At 33.9% G+C, this 21,875-nt stretch overlaps 1 protein-coding gene across 1 annotated transcript in view; it reads left to right on the top strand.

The window, feature by feature from the left end:
• Positions 1-21,221, top strand: part of LOC129225238 (WD repeat-containing protein 26-like) — a 32,668-nt gene extending 11,447 nt beyond the window's left edge. The window contains exons 5-14 of the mRNA XM_054859811.1: positions 109-206; positions 584-740; positions 830-968; positions 2,396-2,536; positions 7,130-7,249; positions 7,954-8,099; positions 9,800-9,878; positions 14,417-14,546; positions 18,678-18,860; positions 21,006-21,221. Coding sequence (XP_054715786.1) covers positions 109-206; positions 584-740; positions 830-968; positions 2,396-2,536; positions 7,130-7,249; positions 7,954-8,099; positions 9,800-9,878; positions 14,417-14,546; positions 18,678-18,860; positions 21,006-21,034 — 1,222 coding nt within the window. The 3' untranslated portion in view covers positions 21,035-21,221. The remainder of the gene's footprint in view (positions 1-108; positions 207-583; positions 741-829; positions 969-2,395; positions 2,537-7,129; positions 7,250-7,953; positions 8,100-9,799; positions 9,879-14,416; positions 14,547-18,677; positions 18,861-21,005) is intronic.
• Positions 21,222-21,875: the final 654 nt, after the last annotated feature.

The raw sequence follows: 21,875 nt of genomic DNA, 5'->3' as shown, positions 1-21,875 counted from the left end.
CTTTACTAAGAAATTATTTTTTTTTGTAATTGTGTTACACTGTGCATGAAATTTCAAACATTTTTATATAATTTAAGCTTATAACAGCTCATTTTATTACCTTTTTAGTTACATGATGTGCAGCACAGGTGAAGAATTGAGACGTATGTCTCATTGGGATGGAAAAGGAACACATTCAAGACAAAAACTCATGGAAAAGCTTCAAGGTATATTTATTCATATAAACAAAGAATTTTCCTAACTTTTATTAGTGTTTATAAATTGCGTATTTTTCAGGTACCTTCTTTCTTAATTTTATAAAAACCTTAAAATCACTTTGTAGATTGAGTATTAAATATTTTGGCAGAATTGCTTTTTGCTTATATGAGAAAAATTAAAAAATTATACTGATGATGCCTCTGAATTTGTAGTCCTGGCTTCCTTCCCTAGGTTGGAACCCAAGGGGACCTAGTAGTAATTAGGGCCCTTAAAAAGATTTACTGTTTATTTTTTTCTTTAGAGAATGAAGCATATAAAGTTATGCTTTAGCTTTCGTGTAAGAGGATTGGATATCGCATGCTGATAAAATTTCTTCTGTTTTCAGCATTTTTACCCCCTTCCGTTATGTTACCACCCAGACGGTTGCAAACGTTACTACATCAAGCAGTTGAACTTCAGAAAGACAGGTGTCCTTATCACAATTCCAAGGCGGAGAGCAACTTGGAGAATGTTTCTCTACTTATAGATCACACATGTACAAAGTAAGTATTCCTTGTCTTCAAGTCTTTCCCAATTGATGTTTAAATAATTTGAAGCATTAATTGAAATATCTTAATGATTACTGTTGTAGGGAACAGTTCCCATGCGAGACGGTGCAAGTTCTCAAAGATCACTGTGACGAGGTCTGGTTTTGCCGTTTTTCAAATGACGGTAGAAAATTGGCCACTGGGTCTAAAGACACTACAATTATCATTTGGGACGTCAATCCCGTGAGTAGTGAATAATTGTGTTTGTTTTCCCAAAATCTATTTCTTATAACATTTGTCTGATTTTTATAATAACTGCATGTTAGGGCTGAATGCTGGATACATCACAAAGTATGGTATAAATTCAGCAATTGCATTTTTTTTTGAGCAATCACATTGCTTATTGTTCTCACTTGACTGTTTTGATGTCCTATGATTTTATTTTCCCACCAGCACCCTCTGCAGCACCACCGTCGACCGGCCCCTCCCGATGCTGCTCCTCTAGCGAAAACTTTCGCCAGGTTGCATCCATATCCTACACACACACACATGCCCATGCATGCACACACACACCACTATGCACACAAACACATACACACACACCACTATGCACACAAACACTCATGCCCGTACGCAGACACAAACACACATGCCTACATACACACACACACTCGTTATTGCGAAAAACATAATTTGAATTCCAGATGTCAAAATTAAAATTATTATTATTATTTTTTTTTTGATGCATGATAATTTTGTATTATTTCTATTTAAACTTCAAGTACTAGTGTCTTTTAACATATTAATGCATTGTAACATTAGGGTGTAAGGTTGGCAGTGTTTAAATTTCTACTTTACCCAGCCCTATACTATGTACTATGACCTTGTAACAACCTTGTTAGCAGTGTGTAGTATTGTGCCTTCCCATCTCTTTTGAAGCCCAATATACTAAAAAATGCGAAATGGTTTGAAACTAACTCACATTGCTGAAAATTACCAAACATAAATAATGCCAGAAACAAAAGTTGCCGAAAAATTGAGGAAATAATGCACAGATTGTTAACGTTATTGTTGCTTTACATAAAGTCATAACAAAAAAATATCTTTTTATAACCTCATTGAAAATTAACCTGTGTCATTGTTGTCACCAAAGATGTCGAGGGTTGGGGGATATTTTCTTTGTCCTGAAAACTAATGGGAAAATTCTTACTTCAAAGTGTACATTTTTTAAAAAAATATTGTATTATAGTATTTTTGCAACACAGTAATTTGAAAAAATATCGTATTGCAATATTTTTCAATATGTTGTGGCAATCATTCAAATAAATAAAATGTGGTGTTTTATCACTCAGCTTTGTCAACTCGCCTTTCCTCTTTTCCCAATGGTATCTCTTGTTGGTTTGGTTTCAAGATTTTTTTTGCTCAACAAGATCAAACTTCAAATAAACTGGCTGATATACTTAGAATGATTAAATTTTTATTTAAGTTGAATGAGAAGATAGTGAAAATATGAACTAAAAAGTCAAACCTCCTGAAATTAAATTTGCATTATAATTTGTAATTTGTAGTCACAATATTAAAAAAGTCATTTCTGATGCAATAAATTATGCAAAATTGTATTTCATTGGCTGGAAATTTTGTAATTTCCTTTGAATCATTTGTTTCAATAGGACACATTGGAATTAAATCATCGAAGAACATTTGAAGGTCATCCTGGCGGCGTTTCCTTCTTAGCTTGGAGTCCTGACGATACATATCTCATTGCATGTGGCCCAGATGATTCATCAGATTTGTGGGTTTGGAATATTGAGGTTTGTACAAAGCTTTTATCAATTATTGTATTCACGTTTAATTTTACTTGGCAGTTTATTTTGAGTCCATTTGCACCCCTGACTACATATTTGAAATGTAAGTAACATTTGCACTGCATATTTAATTGAATCGTACTTTGTTTGTTGATTGAAGTTTTCTAAGGAAAAAATTTCACTATTAAAATTTGTTGAAATTATCTTTTGGCTAAGATTAGAAATTTGGTTAAGGGTTTTAAAATTTGGCTAGAATTCTTTTTTCTAGGGATTTGAAACAGGGGTGCTCACAAGGGGGGATTATGGCGCAAGTTGCGCCATCAAAATTTTGGGGCAGGGAGGATTTTTAAAATTGCTTTTTATTTATTTATTGATTTATTTTAAATTTAAATTAGTATTATATTTTATTCTGTTTATTTTTTATTTCATTTATTTAGTTTGTATGTGTGTGTGTCATTGGCATAGCACAGAAATTTTCTAATAAAATAATAATAATAATTAAAAATAATTAAATATATAAATAAATGAAACATATTTAAAAGAATAAATAAATAAAAAATATTAAAAATAAAAAATAATAATAATTATTTTTAAAAAATAAATAAATAAAATAAAAAGTAAGAGCTGAAAAGAAAAGGGGAGAGGAGAGAGTTGAGGAAAATTAGGGGGGGGGGAATTTACGCCACTGAACTTGGGGGGGGATGGGCACCCCTGATTTGAAATCCCTAATGCGGGACCTGATAATATTAACTATTTCTGTGCATTAAGCGACTCCCTACATTTAAGTAAGGTTTTTACAAGAACAAAAGCTGGTCATTTAGATAGGTTCCACTGTATCATAAATGTGGGCCAAGGGCTCCATGAACTCTTAACGGTGATTGTACCGCAAAACTGCCACAAGTAGAAGGAACAGGTAAGCAAACTGTAAGACAAGAGTGAAAGATGTTATAGTTTTAAGACCACCCTAGACACCAAACTGTAAAGATGGTTTTTCATATATTTGTAATTTGTGTGTTCCTGTTTATGTCTGTACATGTACTTTTTGTAGCCATTAAATGTGTTTTGTTCACTATTCTTCGTCATAATTGTGATAATTCCTGCATAAGTAGTCCAAGTATTTTAGCTCATAAAAATGCAATATTTTTAATGAAATGAATTGTTGTATCTATGTTTAGAGTTGGTTGTATTTTTGATTAACTGAAAAGGCTGTGCTTGTTATTGTGCAATGTTTTTAAATTGTTCCCCCCCCCCCTTAATTTTTTTTTCATTTTTTTTTCATTTTTATAAATTAACTATTATATACACTCTAAGACAAAAAAAAAGTTGCACCAGGAAGGTGTGGACCGATGTGAATGAAATTTGGAGGGATGGTTCTTCTGCCTAAGATATGCAAATGATTAAATTTCCAGGTTAGGGTTGCGCATGCAACGCGCGCAGGGTGGCCCTAAGCACAGCGCAAGACCAGCTATATAAGGGCGTCCAGTAGAGCAGCAATTTTAATTTAACTCAATCTGATTTGTTAGTTACGTCGTTTAACATTGGATTATGCCTCGAAATAAAGTTCGCAAGCAATTTACGCAACCAGGAGTGTTCGAAAGGGGTCGCATAATCGGCCTCCGAGAAGCTGGATGGTCATTTCGACGGATAGCACAGCACGTTGGTTACACTGATGTTACTGTTGCACGCATTTGGCGGCAGTGGACTCAACAAGGCACATATCAGCGTCAACCAGGCTCAGGGAGGCCGAGACAAACCGTACCGAGGGAGGACCGGAGGCTCGTAAGGCAAGCTCGTAACGATCCAACCAGCAAAGTTGCCGACCATAGACTAATAATAAGAGTAGACCGAGCTTTCTCATTCTTACTGATGAAGAAAATTGGTTCATAGATGTATCATGTGACTAGTGGAAGGGCTTGGCGAAGACTTTGGCAGCATGGTTGCTAGATGGCAGCATTATCTACAGTTTGGCACTCGACATGTATTTTACGACAATGTGTTTTCATTAAAAAAAACTTCCAGGTGCAGAGATTGAACTGTTTTTCTTTTAGTTATGCACTATTTTGACATTAGTAATAGTTTTTGATCAGTTTTCGGTAACTTTTATTTCATTTGGAGCTGTCAGCGTTGGCGTGAACGAAATGGCGTAAACGTTTTGCGTTAACGCAAAAATGTACTAATCGGTATCTTGAATTGAAACTGTAGGTAAAAATCTTACCGTTTGCTGATTCTTCTTGGTCGCTTGCATCTTTTATTGCTTAGAGAGTTATTGAAATTGACTAAAGAAAATGCACAATACTATCTAAACGAAAAACTCACTATATTAACAAAATATTTACAACTTAGAATAACAAATTTACAAATCGGACTCCATAAAAGATCATTCTTCCGTGCTCCATAAATTCTATTTATTTTATTTCGCGCTGGCGTTGATCGTCTGCTACGATCAACGCCCGCTGTTGCTAGGATATCCACCAGTCACATGGTTTGGTTTATGAACAGCAAAAGGGTTGCCATAGCTCGGTCTACTCTTATTATTAGTCTATGTTGCCGACATCCAACGGGCTGTGGGACCTTCCATCAATCAGCCAATAAGTGGTCGCACCATTTGCCGACGGCTGCACGACGTGGGACTGCGCTCACGTAGACCGTTACGACGACTGCCATCAACAACATTGCATCGTCGGAAAAGATCGGAATGGTGCCGTACAAGACGGACATGGAGCGTCGAATGGTATCGCGTAGTCTTCATTGACGAGTCCCGCTTCTGTCTTGGTGGAGACGACAATAGAATCCGCGTGTGGAGGCAATGTGGTCAGCGCCAAGATTTACGGTTTATTGTACAGCGTCATACGTCCACGAGACCTGGTGTCATGGTGTGGGGCGCAAGTGCATATGATGCAAAATCACCTCTAGTGTTCATTAACGGTGCTTTGACCGGCCAACGTTACGTTCAAGAGATCCTGCTTTGCCATTCCTGAGCACCCGTGTTCGGCCGCTATTCCAACAAGACAACGCTCGACCCCATATTGCTGCCGTCTCTAGAGCTTGTCTTCAAGGCCTAGACAACATGGAGTGGCCGGCATATTCACCAGACCTGTCCCCAATCGAGAATGTGTGGGATGCCATGGGACGAGATGTCAACACTCCACCCGTACCTCGAAATCTGCCGGAACTCCGTAACAAAGTTAAAGCAGCATGGGATAGACTACCACAGGACTTCATTAAGAACCTGTACGATTCGTTACCAAGACGATTAGCATGTTGTATTCGGAATAATGGCGGCCATACCCCATACTGAATGTTACCCATTTTGTGCAGGGTTTAAGCTGAGTTTAAAAGTTCTTTAGCATAAAAGCTAAAATTAAGGGAAAAGTTTTAGCAAAATGCTAAAATATGTTTACATTCTCATATCTTTCTAAATGCCTCTGTGTTTCATCTCCAGTTGAAAATAATTGAAAATTTCTTCTATGATATCTTTAAAGCAATAAGTACAGCAGCGTTTTTTTAAACATAAAATAAAAGTCTTGGATTATGCTTATCATTAAGAAAACATATGTTTGGTTTTTAGAAAATTGCACTCTCCTCTTCCTAATAATGCAGTTTTTGAGGGGACATAATGCCGGATAAGACAAAGTATTGAACTTGATTGTAATTTAAGCATCTTTGCTGAGATTTCAAGATTAAGTTGACTATCGCCATGCGTGCTTCCTGTCTTGGATTATAAGTTTCCTTTTTTAAAATTAACTTATTTTTTAGTTGAGCAAAAAAGCGAAAGTGCTTTGCTTTACTTTCGCAATTGAGATAGTGTTTTCGCATTTTGCGAAAAATGCGATCGTAGCAAAAACCCTGATTTTGTGTATGTTGTTCAATAAATTTTGCTTATATCGTTCTCATTTTCTAATCATTTACTCTTCCATATACACTTAACATACTTTCCAAATGTCATTGTATTCTAAGACTTCCTTCATGGTGCAACTTTTTTTTTGTCTTAGAGTGTATATATATAATAATAATAATAAAAGTGAAAAATATTGAAGTTGAGGCGAAACCCTCTGCTTTTAGTTTTAGGTTTGAGCTCTTGTTTATAGTTTAGCGTGTGGTGCGTTTGTCCAATGTTACTCTATATTGCATGTACTGGAGCTTAAACATTCTCTTTTAGTTCATAGTTAAAAAAATTTTGGTCTTTTGACTATATTTAATGATTCCTTTACGGCTGATGAGCTCTGGATTCATACTTTATCTTTTCCTATTTAATAGCTATTTGCAATTTTCCTTTTTATCATCATTATTTTTTATAATTTGTTTAATATTTGGAATTTGGCTTGCTTATTTTATATATATATATATATATATATATATATATATATAAAAATAAGAATGGTCATAATAATTTATTTCTAAAATCCTGATATTTCTTTCAGGTTTAGAAATTGTGAATTTTTTCTTCTGAGATTATGTTGAACGATATTCTTTCTGTTATCTTGAAAGTTCAATTCGTTATAATATTAAAGACAATGTTAAGTGTTGAAATTCAATTTAATTAAGAAAATCTCAACCAGTGCCCTTTTTGTCTGACTGATTTCAGAGTTTCCATTTCAGATTGGAAGTCTAAGGGTAAAAATGAACCATTCACCTGAAGATAGCCTAACAACTTGTGCATGGCATAAGGATGGGAAGAAATTTGTGTGCGGTGGTACAAGGGGACAATTTTACCAATGTGTAAGCAACTCTGCACATTTATTCTTAATTTATGTCAAATGTGTGTGTAATAGTGGAGTTACAAGATGACTAAAAACTTATTTTCATGGTATAACATTCAAAAAGTCACTCATCCTTAATTTTTGCACACAATGCAATTTGCATGATTAATTCACGATGCATAAAATCTGTTAAAATATGTCAATGAAGAGTTAAAAGTTTCTCTTTTTATAATTTATGTTAGAGATTTGGGGACATTCTTAAAGATATGAATGCAAGTTCTTCAAAATTTCAATTTAACAGTGAATATATATATATATATATATATATATATATATATATATATATATATATATATATATATATATATATATATATATATATATATTTTAAGTATACTCACCTTTAAACATTCTCCACTTATACCTTTTTCTGATTGTTTTTGAAGAGCTGCACATTTGATGTGGAAAATGCCTGTAAATTGTGTACGTACAATGGAGCACCGTTTATATGTTTCTCTTTTATATGTTTTAATCAATTACACGTTTTTCAAATTGATCCCTGCAGAGTCTAATACACATTAACGTATACCTATAATAATTTTTTTCTTCATTTACGTGCTCTTTTCAAAAACGTATAAACTGTGCTTCACTGTATTTCCATTAAAAATGCGTAAAAGTATGGGGTTGTTAGTTGCATTTCTTTTAAAATTTGATTTTCTGTAGGACTTAGATGGCAGCATCTTAGACTCTTGGGAAGGTGTTCGTGTGCAGTGCCTGTGGTGCAGGAAAGATGGCAAAACTGTTCTTGCCGCAGACACACACCATCGTATCAGAGCATATAATTTCGAAGAAATGACAGATGCTAATATGTTAGTAATTTTACATTTTTCTCACATGTAATAAGACTTTCCCTTTTATGTCCCTTTTCTCACATGTAATGGAGGGGTTTTTTTCAGACTTTAAAACTCTTTTATTTTAAAACCATGTAGACATAAATTTTGAAATTAATAATTGTTTTTGCATTTCAATGTTGTTTTTTACTAAAGTAATCTGAGATTTTTTTCCAACAACTCATGAAATCATTTGAAATCGAGTTGTGGACATAAGTAAATATTTTTATTATTTTTTAATTTTTAAATTGCTGTATTCATTCATTAAAACCTAAGTCCTTGATTAGAAAATAGCTCAATGTGACCGGTTGTTGTAAGATTTAAATTTGTTTTACATAAATATGTCGATTCTGCTGTGTGCAGGTCTTGGGCAATAACTGCATTTTTTTTTCTTTTTCTTTTTGCATTTTTCTCATCTATTGTACATTATCTTTATTGTACATACTTGCTTATTTGGTTTCCGCTGAAAAAAAGAAGGCGCGAAAAAAAATCTGATTTCAACATTTTCCTTATGTTACTACTGAATCCACCACACATTTCTTCAAATATCTTGAAAACTAATTTCTGCCGATACTGCCGTTTACCTGCACACGGCAGTATTATTTACGTAAGTAAAACTACATTACTTCTATACTTTAACTATCACCTGTTATTTTTTCAGCAACAATTATACTGCTTGAAAATGCAGTTCAAAATTATTTCCAATTAAATTTTTCAGTTTTATCATGATTAGATATGTCTTAAAGAATGGTTTTAATAATTTCTTAGAATTCTTATGTTAACTGGTTCCTGGAAGTTAAGTATTTGTTTTTGATTTCCTACAATATTTCTCTGTTGATAATTTAATATGCTATTTTTACCAAAAAAAAAAAAAAAAAATGGAGCATCGTTTCAAAATATATTTTTAATTAACAGCTTAAATCATTTTAAACACTGCATTTTATTTAAATTGCAATGTTTTTCAGGTAGGGCAAAGAAAGGGAACCATTGTCATTGGTAACGTAAATCAGGGAAATTTGGTGAACTTAATCGGGGAAATCAGGGAACTTTTTTTCCATTTCCAGTCGCCACCCTGTATTATTTCCTCTGAGAATTAATGATAAAAATTTATTAAACTAAATATAATTATTCTAGCTGTTAATATTTCGTGTAAACTTCTACTGATTACATTACTAGTACTAACTGATGCTATAATCGTCTTAGATGAAAAATCTTTTCATAGTTATGAATTTGTATTAAAAATATAAACAATTTTTGTTATACTAATGTGTAGTTTATAAAGGATACTTTCAGTTTAGAATATCTTTGATATCTGGTAGCAATTGTGTTCTGTTTGGCAATTTTTTTATTTAGTTTTCAACTGGAAGGAAGGAGGGAAAGATACATTAATGATGCATTACAGAAATACAACTGAATTTGAGTTTATAATACTGAAACAGAACTAGGAGCAGTTTGCAAATACAAAAAAATTTTTGTTAAATATTCCTTTAAATGACGTTTGATGTTTTTGTTCACAATGAATGAAAAGTAGTTTGTGGGTGCTTTTTTCAATAGGGGGGGGGGAGCTTCAAATAAATTTGCTCATCTCTAAAAGAGCATCTTCACTCTTAACTGAAATGTTGAATTTCTCAAACATTAGTGGCCTTATATTTCACAAAATTCTTCAATTTTATTTCCAGTTTACAAGAGGGTCATTCCGTCATGTCTTTCACCTGTGATGAAACTGGCAGGATGGCTTTGCTGAACGTTGCAACTCAGGTCAGTGGGAATGATGTTTGAGCGACCTCCTTGGATTTATATTGTTTATAGGTTCAAATTAAGCTCATTTGTCATATATAGTGACATTTGTTGAGCAGAAGGTAAAATGTGGTTGGTGTGAGCAGTTGTGCTGAAATTCCTTTCTGATTCACTTCCTGGATAGCGTGCTGTATGTAGCATTTTCTGGCGTAAAGTGTCCAATTACACTGAAAGTACTTATTGCAAATGAAAATCTAGATTTTGATAAAATCGTGAATCGTAACATAATATGGAAGGAAGTATTGGGTTAAAAACCAATTTCACCATAGTAAAATTGACTCCAAGTTCACAATGTTTTGATTAATGACAGGAAATTGTACAGTGGAAACAAAAATGTAACAGATAGTTTAATGGCAAAATGTTTATTTAATTGCATTCAGAATCTTCTTTGTTTGGTACTAGACTACTTGAGTTATAAAAAGGTCGCGGCGCATTTTCAATCCTAGCAATTTTTTCATATTTATTGTCGCCATGTTTGGCCTTAGAAACTACTTTTTGGCAATACCATGCGTTAAATATTTATACGCAACCAGCTACCAGAGCTTCCTTAGGTGGGGAAGAGGAGGCCTATGTTCAGTAGTAGACTTCTTACAGCTGAAATGATTATAATGCTGATTAAGTGTTTATACACACACTTGTATATCCAGAGCTGCCAACTTTTGGAAATCTAAATTTGTAGTAGAGTTTTGAGTAGTGATGTTCCAGATATCCGTATCTATATCCCCATATATCCGAGGGAGAATAAAGATCTGTATCCGTTATTTTCTGACGGATGTTAAACGGATCTTTTCAATTCTAAAAATTCTCAAATATTTGGATAAAAGACTAAAATTTCGTATAAATTAGGTTTTATTCCCTATATTAAAATTAAAAGATATCATTTCAGACGTCAATTTGAACCCGCCGTCTCAAAAAAGGAAAGGGTAATAAATTTTTAAAGTGTATCTGTGTGTCTATTTGTGGCATCGTAGTTCCTAAACAGATACATTGTTTTTGATAGTTCTTTTTTCGTTCAAAAGGTGACTTGACCGAAAGTGTTCTTAGCTTGGCCTCGTTTTTGTGGAACTTTAATTACCGGAGATATTAATAAAAACCGACTTGGCGTTTTTCAGGATTATGGTAGTAAAAACTTAAAAGTTTCCTGCGTTTGATATTTATTTGGAACTTCCAATTTGTATACCAATTGGAGCTATAATCTTGTTCAGTAAATTTTATATACAATTCAAAGACTTTATACGCGTGATTGGTAGCGATTTTATAGTCGGAAGATAAGGAGAAAAAGCTCAATGATTTAAAATTTCTATCCGCTGTCAGTTCATATTCGTTAACAAAGTCTTTTCTGACCCGTGAAATCCATCTTAATATGAGGTCGGCCCTCTGGGACATGTTTTTTTTTTTTTAATGTTTATCTAATATTAGTTTTTGTTATTGATTTGGGATTTCTGTTATTCTTTATTTTGGTTTTTCTCCGCACCCTTCAAAAAAAGTGAGACTAAATTCTCTATTTAGAGTTTGTAAAGGTGTTCCCGGCTCTGTTATTCCTTGGGGCGGAGAAAATTGGTTTTAATGGGTCAGCGCTGCATTTATGCTGAAATAAAATGCTAAAAATTATTTCTAGCCTGTCCAGTAGCAACTTTGCACTCTTGCTCCAGTATCCTACATCTACCGAGCAAGCTAGAAATAATTTTTGACATTCTATCCAAGCATTAATGCAGTGCTGACCCGTTCCTTCCAAGTCTCCCTCAATTTTAACAGATATTTCTTTAAAGGGTAAATTATAGTCTTGATTATATTTTTTCCGTAGATGACATTTTTTGAAGAGTGTTATTATTCTGATGGGAATATCTTCCGTAACAAATTTTACACTTGGCTAGTTGAATTAGGTAAAAAAAAATGAGATCCGTATCTGCGGATCTTGACACAAATGATCCGTATACGTATCCGCGGATCTACTTTTTTAATGATCCGGCACATCACTAGTTTTGAGGGGGAGGGGGGGGGGGGGGTAAAAGACATGTTTTATAAGAAATGTAGCAGGCATAAAGAATAAGTAACATAAGTAAAATCCAGAAAGCACCCCCCCCCCTCCCGTATTTTCAAAACCAAACTTAAGGTGGGGGGGGGGGGCAATTATCGATATTTTTGACAGTGGCTTTCATATCAGGTTATTTCTAAGTTTATTCTCGCGACAATTTTTAAACAATGTGCTTTCCATGTAGTGTCTACTTGGAGTTCATTTTTATTGTACGTTCCGAATTTGTTCGTTCCAAATAAGTTTTTTTTGTAACACATATGAACAAAAAGAAAAGGGGCCTTAGCATCAAAATGTCACGACAAGGTGGAAGGAATGAATCCCTGGAACTGGCAAAAATTTTTGCATGATTTTTTTTATGTGTAATATTGTTTGCTTTACTTTTGCTTTTTTAGAAAAGAGAACCTGCACATGGGGGGAGGGGGAACTAAAATTCTGAAAACGTTCTGACGAGCAGAGCTGAAAATGTGGTGGTGTGTGTTTTGAGGGAGTCGCAAAAGATCGGCAGAAATTACAAGGATATACTGGATTACAGAATGATCTTACTTTCCGTTAAAACGCGGGAGGGGGTATAACCGATGGAAAGGTTACTTTTGGGATTTCCTGATACATTTAGGACAAGTTCTTATTTGTTTTGAAATTTTTTTATCATTTTAAGTATGATAAATTCTTTTTGTTTATTTTTAAACAAAGATTTGGAACATTAGTTAGCACAAAAGTATTATTATCTGAATGATTAATAATATGAACAATATTATTTGAATGACAATATTGATTGAAATTTTTTTTAGGGTTAAAAAAGAGAAGAAAATTAATTTTTGGACACGTTTTCCTAGCTTCATAGTTCAAGGTTGTAATTCATAGAAACTACGATTTTTTTTGTAGCAGTTGGCAGCTCTGTAGTATATCTCTCGTTTTTGGGAAGCATATCCAACGACTGACGAGAACCTTAATATTTCGTTAAGGTGATGCTTTTCAAGTATATTTGAAAAAATATTGAACCTGAGAAAAACAGGAGTTGACAAAAAATAAGTCTTTAAAAGCCGAGCAAGGCTCGGTCGTCCAGGTACTATATATAAACAGAGTGATACAAGGCAAAAATAATCGTTAAGGAAATTCTTAAATACAAAATTAAATGTATGTTGTTCAGAGAAAAGATTCCTTCACAAATTGTTTATGTGGAGTTATGGGAATGAAATTGTTGTAGAACAATAGTATAACTCAACAAAATACTGTCTGAAGTAGATAAAAATGTGCTACTGCTTATTTTGCAATGAAATTAGTTTTTTTTTTGACATGGTCAAATGTTCACTGTATTTACCATTAGAAGGCTCTGTTCTCTGTGCACGTTGCACACAAAGTCAGCTCCTGGTTATCACCTGAAGCTGTAAGGGCACTAACCACTTTAAATCAATAAAAAATGTGCTTAGTTCTTGTACTATTTCAGATTATCTTTACTGTTAGAGAAACATAAGCATTTAGTAACTTTCATAGCATTGAATTTCATACAACTTTATGAACTTCAACATCAATTTCAATTGTATGTAAATATTAACACTTTTTTTCTATTTAAATAAATAATACCGCATTTTCAAGAGTAAGAAGTACATCGGAATATATTCTCAAGGAGGGGGGGGGGGGTTTAATGTATGCTGCGCACCCGCCATAAGCTCCGCATCCAACATTAAATAACTTAAATAACGCAATTAGTAGCAAAGAAAGCTGGAGTAAAATGCAAATGAAAAAAAATATTTTTAATTAATGAAACTTTTTATACTTAACTGCAAATATAATTTTCTTACTTTGGAGGAGACGTTGGTTATCCAGAGCGAGAGACGCGAACTCTTCTCCTCAATGCCTCGCCAGTGTCCCTCTCTGGTCCAAGTAGCACAAACTATATTGATCAACGTAGAAACAACATAGGTTGAGGTTTGAATATCGAGCAATAACAAACAAGGTTCTTGAAACATATAGAACTACGTCAGAAGTATATTTTATTGCCAACTTGATTTAAAAAGTCATTTTTACTGCTTATTTTGACGTTTGAAATCAATTAATCATTATTAAAAGCGTTTGTATAGTTTTATAGTTATTTATATAAAGATCAGAAGCAAACTAGGCAAAATTGCAAACATCGAAAAACGTTTTATGTTAGGAAAAAATAATGAAACTCTGACGTATTTTGACGTGACTGGCGTTAAAAAAAAAAAGACTGTCTGTTGCACCCACTTTATGCGCCACATTGGCAATTTTCTTTCGCTTTTTTTTTCTTGTATACGCCACAACGCTTATTCCCGAAAATATGGTAGTCTATGCATTAAAATAATTAAAATGTTACTTTTTTTTATTTTCAATATTGTGTGTATGCCCCGCTAGTTTTCTCCCCCTCCCGTTTCTGTAATTTTCTTAATGTTGGATTATTTGATTTATTTTCAACCAGTGCATATCTTATTGTACATTCTTTCAGGGTGTTCATCTCTGGGACATCGAAGACAAAGTTCTAGTACGTAAATTTCAAGGAGTTACACAAGGCTATTACACGATTCATTCTTGTTTTGGTGGTGTTAATCAAGTTTTTATAGCAAGTGGTAGTGAAGGTATTTAATGCTTTAATACAATTACAGTTATATGAAAGAAGTAGTGACTAATATTTTTTGATTTGGAAATTATTGAATAATCTTCACGTTCTAATTTTATTCTGCAAGCTATAATTATTTTTGGGCAAAAATTTTATGAATGTCATTAAATGTATACATATCGAGTTTGGTACTAGCCCATGAAACAGAATTTTTTCAGCAGTCTGCGACACAGATTCAAACCCCCCTAAATAGTCTGCAATATTAAGGAACTTTTTCATTAGTGTAAAATTTCTGTTATAATGTACCTCAAATAATATTTAAGGGTAAAGATAAGCAAGAGTTTTAATTATTTTAAAAATCACCAAAAGTTATGAAAAGTTGAATCATAAAATTAATGTTACATATCATCGCATCAGCGCAACTCTATGACATTTAACCCCAGGAATAACACTAAGATATCCTACTGTTGCGCTGAGGCACGGATATGTTATATGAAAGTTTATTTTTGTAATAAGAAATATTTTAAAAGTGTATAGTATAAATCTCTGATGGTCGGTCCCTAATTTAATAATGGACAAAGTCCTGAAAATGAGCTAAAACTGTCCTAGTTAATGTGTGAAGGGGGGGGGGGGTTATCTAGTTAAAGCAGTTGACATGTATAAAATCTTAGCAAAAAGGGACAACATATGCATGTTTTAATGTAATGGTTCGTACATGCATTTTTGATCAAGTAGTAATATGTTGAACTTCTGATTATCCGTGGAATTGGATGACACAAGTGCCGGGGATAATAAAAATTGCGGATAAACCAGAAAAAAGGTAAAATAAGGGACAAATAAAGTAAATCTGGTTCTTCCTCAAAAATTTGGCTGTATCAGGGTTGCCAACTGCTCCGCATTTTGCAAAATTGTTCCACAAAAAAAATGGCGAATGCGGCTCCGCAAAGAAGTTATTTTACTCCGCATTTCCCTGCCGAACGTTTTCAAGCTTATATTTTGCTATTATCATGTCAAACATGTTAATATGGGAAGTTGAAGATGATTATACCCAAAGATTGAAATAGTGTTTAAAGCTGTTTTATGAATTTAAGAATAATTATGAGGCTTAAGCTCTAAAGCAATTTTAGTTAAGTGGCTATAGTTATTTTTATTGATTTTTATACAGAATACCGAACTGCTCCGCAAAATTTCAAATTACTCCTCCAAATCACCACAGATGCTCCTCAAATTGGTCCTTCGAGGTTGGCAACCCTGCTGTATTGACGCATAATACTTTCTGCAAACTGAAAATAGTACAGTTAAATTTTGTTGTATTTTTGCACAACAGAACTTAACATCGAAACAAAAGTATGTACTATGAAGAAAGCACGATAAATAACTATACAGTAAAGAACCTTTTATCCGGGAACCAAAATAACGGGAAACCAGAAAACCGGCAACTTTTTCCCGATTTTTTCCGCCATTTTTTAAAAAATATACCATTTTGGTAAGTTTTGAAAACTATGCATTTTTTCTGAAATACCAAAAAGAATATGAGCGATTTCTTAATAAACACCATATTACTCACGGAAAACTCGGGGAAAATGTTTGCAAATACCAACTTCAAATGGTTGTCCTTTATGCGGGGCAAAACTTCACAAAAAAGTAGTGGATTCTTTTTCTTTTCCAAACAGAATGTGAGGGTCTCAGGTATTATGAATACCTTCAGTTTTTTGGTGTTCAAAATAGTCTCTCACTCTTAGTTTTTAATATTTCGATATTTATGAGCTTTTCTGAACTGTTTTCTTCCTATTTTAATATGCACAACTATTTATTACAGTAATTTAAGTTTTGCAAACAATCGGCTAATAGCGCTTTTTAGCGATCCAGAAAACCGGGAAATTCAGATATCCGGGATAGCGATGGTCCCGAACTTCCCGGATAATTGGTTCTCTACTGTATTAGCAAATAAATAAATAAAACAAAAGCAACAGAGTTTAAATTTACAATTTTTCAGGGGGGGAACCATTGGTATTAGCAGTTTGCTGCGAAAATGCCTGTTCCTGTTGGCAAAAGCCATTTATTTTGGTTCTTGGAGAGATTCATAAAAAGCTAGAATAGAAGCTTAGAACTTACTTGTTCACTCAAACTATCCTAGAAATACATTCCTGTTTTAAATGTCGTTGAAAAACCGGCGTGCGTAAACCCCGAGCGTATAGAAATCCCCAAGTGACTAAACCATAGACTAATAATAAGAGTAGACCGAGCTATGGCAACCCTTTTGCTGCTCATAAACCAAACCATGTGACTGGTGGATATCCTAGCAACAGCGGGCGTTAATCGTAGCAGACGATCAACGCCAGCGAGAAATAAAATAAATAGAATTGATGGAACACGGAAGAATGATCTTTTATGGAGTCCGATTTGTAAATTTGTTATTCTAAGTTGTAAATATTTTGTTAATATAGCGAGTTTTTAGTTTAGATAGCATTGTGCATTTTCTTTAGTCAATTTCAATAACTCTCTAAGCAATAAAAGATGCAAGCGACCAAGAAGAATCGGCAAACGGTAAGATTTTTACCTACAGTTTCAATTTAAGATACCGATTAGTACATTTTTGCGTCAACGCAAAACGTTTACGCCATTTCGTTCACGCCAACGCTGACAGCTCCAAATGAAATAAAAGTTACCGAAAACTGATCAAAAACTATTACTAATGTCAAAATAATGCATAACTAAAAGAAAAACAGTTCAATCTCTGCACCTGGAAGTTTTTTTTAATGAAAACACGTTGTCTTAAAATACATGTCGAGTGCCAAACTGTAGATAATGCTGCCATCTAGCAACCATGCTGCCAAAGTCTTCGCCAAGCCCTTCCACTAGTCACATGATACATCTATGAACCAATTTTCTTCATCAGCAAGAATGAGAAAGCTCGGTATACTCTGATTATTAGTCTATGGACTAAACACCCAGCAAGTCAATCGCGTGTTTCGCCCATCGGCGGACGTGACGTCAGGCCTCATGAGTTGAGGATATTTCTGCTGGTAGCAGTCAAGAATGCAAATTTAAGAAATAGCAACAGTTAAAAGGATTAACTGTAAGTTGCTTTCAGATGCAACAGATGTAAATTTTGACGACGTCACGTCATTGCTAGGGAGTAACTGAGATGGTTTGAATAGAAAGTCAATCAATCAATCGTTCTCTCATGATTTGGTTCCGTTCTGCAGACGGTGTGTTTTGATTTGAGCATGTGGGCTCAATAGATTGATTTATCCACGCAGAGGACGTGGAGGTTTTGAGATATGTAGTAACAAGATTTGACAGCCTGCTAAAAGTGCAGGATGTTCTAAGACAGTGCCCTACAAGTAACGAAGGAGTTTTTTTAAGGCATATAAATTTGAAGAGTTGATGTTTTTTTAAGTATTAGGCCTAACAGGGCCGGAAGGTTCGTCTGGCATATACTCGATTACGGAGCCGGTCGGACTGGATTGAATCCACTATATGGTGAGGTAGCCTCTGCTAGTGGAAGGTTCCTGTTTTGCTTGAAGCTGGGCAAATAATTTCCTGTGCTGCCTCTTCCGTGGCATGGGTGTGCCTGGGATTGATTGACCATGGACCTTGGTCTGCTGTCCACGAGTGGACGTTTTCAACTCGTCTGAACATCCCACAGATGGATGTTGCCTTCGTTGTTATGTGTGCCAAGTTTAAGGTATGGGCTTCCAGTGGTATGATTATTTAAATAGTTTTCTGGACAGCTACCATCGTTGTGGCATGGAGTAGGGTAAATTTTAAAAATATTAGGAACGTTTTAGAACTGTTGATGGTTTTTTAAGTAACTGAATCTTGTGATATTTCTCTGTGACATTTGTTTGTTGGGGGGGGGGGGGTATTATTATATTTGAATTGTCAATAGGGGATGTGCTTTTTATAAATGTTTGATTGTTTTTGCCTATTTACATTTTACACATGTTTTAAATAAAATGTTATTTAAATTGAAATTCAGTTTCCATTGCTTCATTTCTCCCGAACTTACCATTCCACATCCGTTGGTCCACCTTCAAAGGCCAACAGTTCCTGATTCTTGATCGACTCTCGGACAATCGGGAGTTTGCTGTATCAAAAATTATTTTTATATTACTGAAATATTTCAATATTTTGCTTTTTTCAGACAATAAAGTTTACATCTGGCACATCAAAAGAGAAATGCCTATAGCCGTGCTCTTAGGCCACACACGCACTGTCAATTGTGTTTCTTGGAATCCCACCTACCCTAGCATGTTAGCGAGTGCCTCAGACGATGGAACTGTCAGAATTTGGGGACCTGCTGAAAAATATCGTTCAAACAGTAAAGGTAAAACATGCTTGTTATTTGAGGTGTTTCATATCAAAACCAACTCGACTATTTTTTTTTTAATTTTTACTGGAGGGATAGAAAACATTTCATGCTCTACCCACTTAATATTTACAAAGGAATTAATCTTTGTTTGAATAACCATTGGTGTACTAATTCATTTTGTTTTCTTTTTTAAATTAACAGTATTATTTATTTACCTATAAAAATATTTTGAATTGAGCTGGTTTTGAAATGAACCTTTTTTTTTCTTTTTTTAATTTTCCTTTTAAATACCAATTAAATTCATGTTGTATCTCAAAACCTAAAATGGATAACAAAAATTTGTAATGCTTCAAAATATATATTAATTTATGAGGTTTAAAATTCATTTTCTATGTTTTGTCTTAGCAAATAAATCTATTAAATTTATAGTCTTAAGATTATTTACAGTATTGAGTTTGAAACAATACTGTAAAGTTTTTAATGCATCTTTTTGATTTTATAGCTTGTGCTTGAGCTTGCTTTCTTTTTTACCATCTGTGCCACATCTTTAAGGGGCAAGCCATTTTAGGAGGCTACACTTTTAGTGTTTTTATGAATTTTTTAACGGGAAGAAAGAATCAGAATTTATTCAAACTAGAGGATATTTTAGTCATGTTTTGATGTACACTTGGTAATTTTTGCAAGTTAATTTTGCAAGTAATTTTTGAGTTAAAAGCTGCTTTCCATGGACAGTCGCCATCAGAGCTTGTTGCTGGTGGGCATTACCGAAATCATAATTTTTATCTGTAATCACTAATTTTTTTTTTCATTAACAACATATTTTTTAAGAAAATAAACCTAATTGTTGTCAAAAAAGCAGAAAATTGCATGTTTTTGAGGTGTTTGATTACAATGTCATGTTTTTCTACCATTTTCCCCCTCAATTTTTGTACTAAAAAATATTTTGTAATCATAATATCGACCCAGAGTTAGGCTCATATAGATTGTAATTGAATAAAGAATATTCGCACAAATTTTCAGAAAGATGGGTGAATAACTTTTTGAGCTAGAATCCCACCAGTTGAAAAAAAAAAGGTCTTTTTGTAAAAAAAACGCGTTTGAGTTGAAAAAAAGTTGCAAAAATGACCATCAGAACTAATAATAATTTTGCATTGAAATTTTGGCAAAATATTCTTGAATAGTTTTACTAAGATTTTAAAACACAAAAAAAAGGGGGATTTTTTGATCCGTGTAAACTAGTTTTTATCCTTAATTTGTGCTCTGAAGACTGAAGAAGTCCTTGAAAGCAGCGCTGCATGTATGATTTTTCAAAACCAAGGCAAGAACTTGAAGCTGCCGCCCTAGCCAATCAATATTCAAGTTTTATATCTAGTTTCCAAAAAAAGGAAACAAATAGAATGAATTTATCTCCCCCTCCCCCTGAAGTTGCGGCCCAGAGCAAGGACTTTTGCTTGCTCTCTCTGAAAGCGCTTGAACCCTTCAAATAGTGTATGCACCCTGATTTAACCCCTTAACAATCAGATAATTTTCAAGAAAACGGTCAGAAAAGTGTCTTTTTTTTTTAATTTGAGAAAATGATATAAAAGTAAGTGTATGAACAACATGTGCATTCATTTTTTCATTTTCAATATTTTTTAGATTGAAATTTTAAAAAAAAATTAAAATTTTATGAAAAGTCAACAAGCAAGCCCAAGCAAGCAGCGAAAATTTAAGAAACACGTCTTTTATACATTAAAAAATAATTTTATTAATATTTTGTGTAATATAAGTAAAGATAAGTAAATTTTTCTTGTGTGGTAAATTTCAAAGCTTGAGGTACAGAGGCCAACGTCACAATCTGGTAAGTTAGAACCAAACTTCCTTTCTTCATCTCTGCAATTGCATTTAAAATGGACTGGTGCTGCCATCTAGTGTATAAAGAGAGAAATAAAATGTATTCCGGGCGAAATAAATGAATTGGTTTTAATAGTTTCGTCGCGTTAATATTGCACACCCCAGCACGACACTATCACAGGAGCGAGAAATGGAGGTGGAAACCCCAGGAGCGAGCGGGAAGGGGTTAAAAACATGCTCGAAAGTAATTTGTGGTTGTGTAAAACAAATTCTTGTTGTGAATAACAAAGTTTTCACTGTATTCTCATTATTGTTTCTTTATTTCAGGACAATCCCTAAGTATATCAAATGTATAGCCTAACTTTTAAGTAGGAACCTCTATTTAATCCATTGGTGGCAGAAACGGAAACCCGAAAGCCTTCTCGAAGCAATGAATCTTCTCCGGAGAGATTCGTTGAGACGAACCAAATAAGTGAAACTCCCTGTGACTTTCCATCTTAGGTCCATTAATAGGAAAGGTGATATTCACACAAGGCTGCAGAGGTGGCGACCTTCACCAAGTTTTGGGTTTAGCTCTTCGGCAGTGAATTATTGTGCCTATGTTTCTGAAGTGTTTGCATGTGCTTCTCATCTGTTTGATTAAGGCCCGAATTTGGTGGTAAATTAAAGCGGTGCGATTTGAGAGCATGTACGTAGCATTTTCCTGTTCGCTCGAGCACATTTTGATTTGATGTTTTTGGTGTTTTCATTTCTTGTTTTTATCTTTAAGTTGCTTTCCTGCATTTTCAAAAGTAAAAAAAAAAATTCCTTAAGTTTTTTTTAAAAGCTCTTTCTAAAATTATTTTTTAACGTTTTAGAAAGAGAAACATTCATGAGTCATCCATTTTTATAGTTTCCTTTTTAAAAGTTTAAGTGAAAACAGGAATATTTTAAAGCAAGGGCTTATGCAGCTCAAAATGCAAGAGTTGCGAGTTCCTAAATTGTACCTCTTTCATGGTGAGTGGGGTGGGGGGGGGGGGGCTTTGTAAAATTCACATACTATGAAGAAAAATAAACTTCGTATTTAAAAAAATATATTTTCTGAATAATAGTTTATGAAGATTAGTATTGATTCTTTTCACTTGATTTACTTTGACCAACGGTTCTTATTGTGTAGCCCTGAGAACACAATAGCAGTAGTAAAATTCTAATTGCCTT

Source organism: Uloborus diversus, chromosome 6 (assembly GCF_026930045.1).
Source record: "Uloborus diversus isolate 005 chromosome 6, Udiv.v.3.1, whole genome shotgun sequence".
In the NCBI taxonomy this organism is placed as follows: Eukaryota; Metazoa; Arthropoda; class Arachnida; order Araneae; family Uloboridae; genus Uloborus; species Uloborus diversus.
Note: the sequence above shows the minus strand (reverse complement) of the source record. Positions and strands in the feature narration are given on the sequence as shown.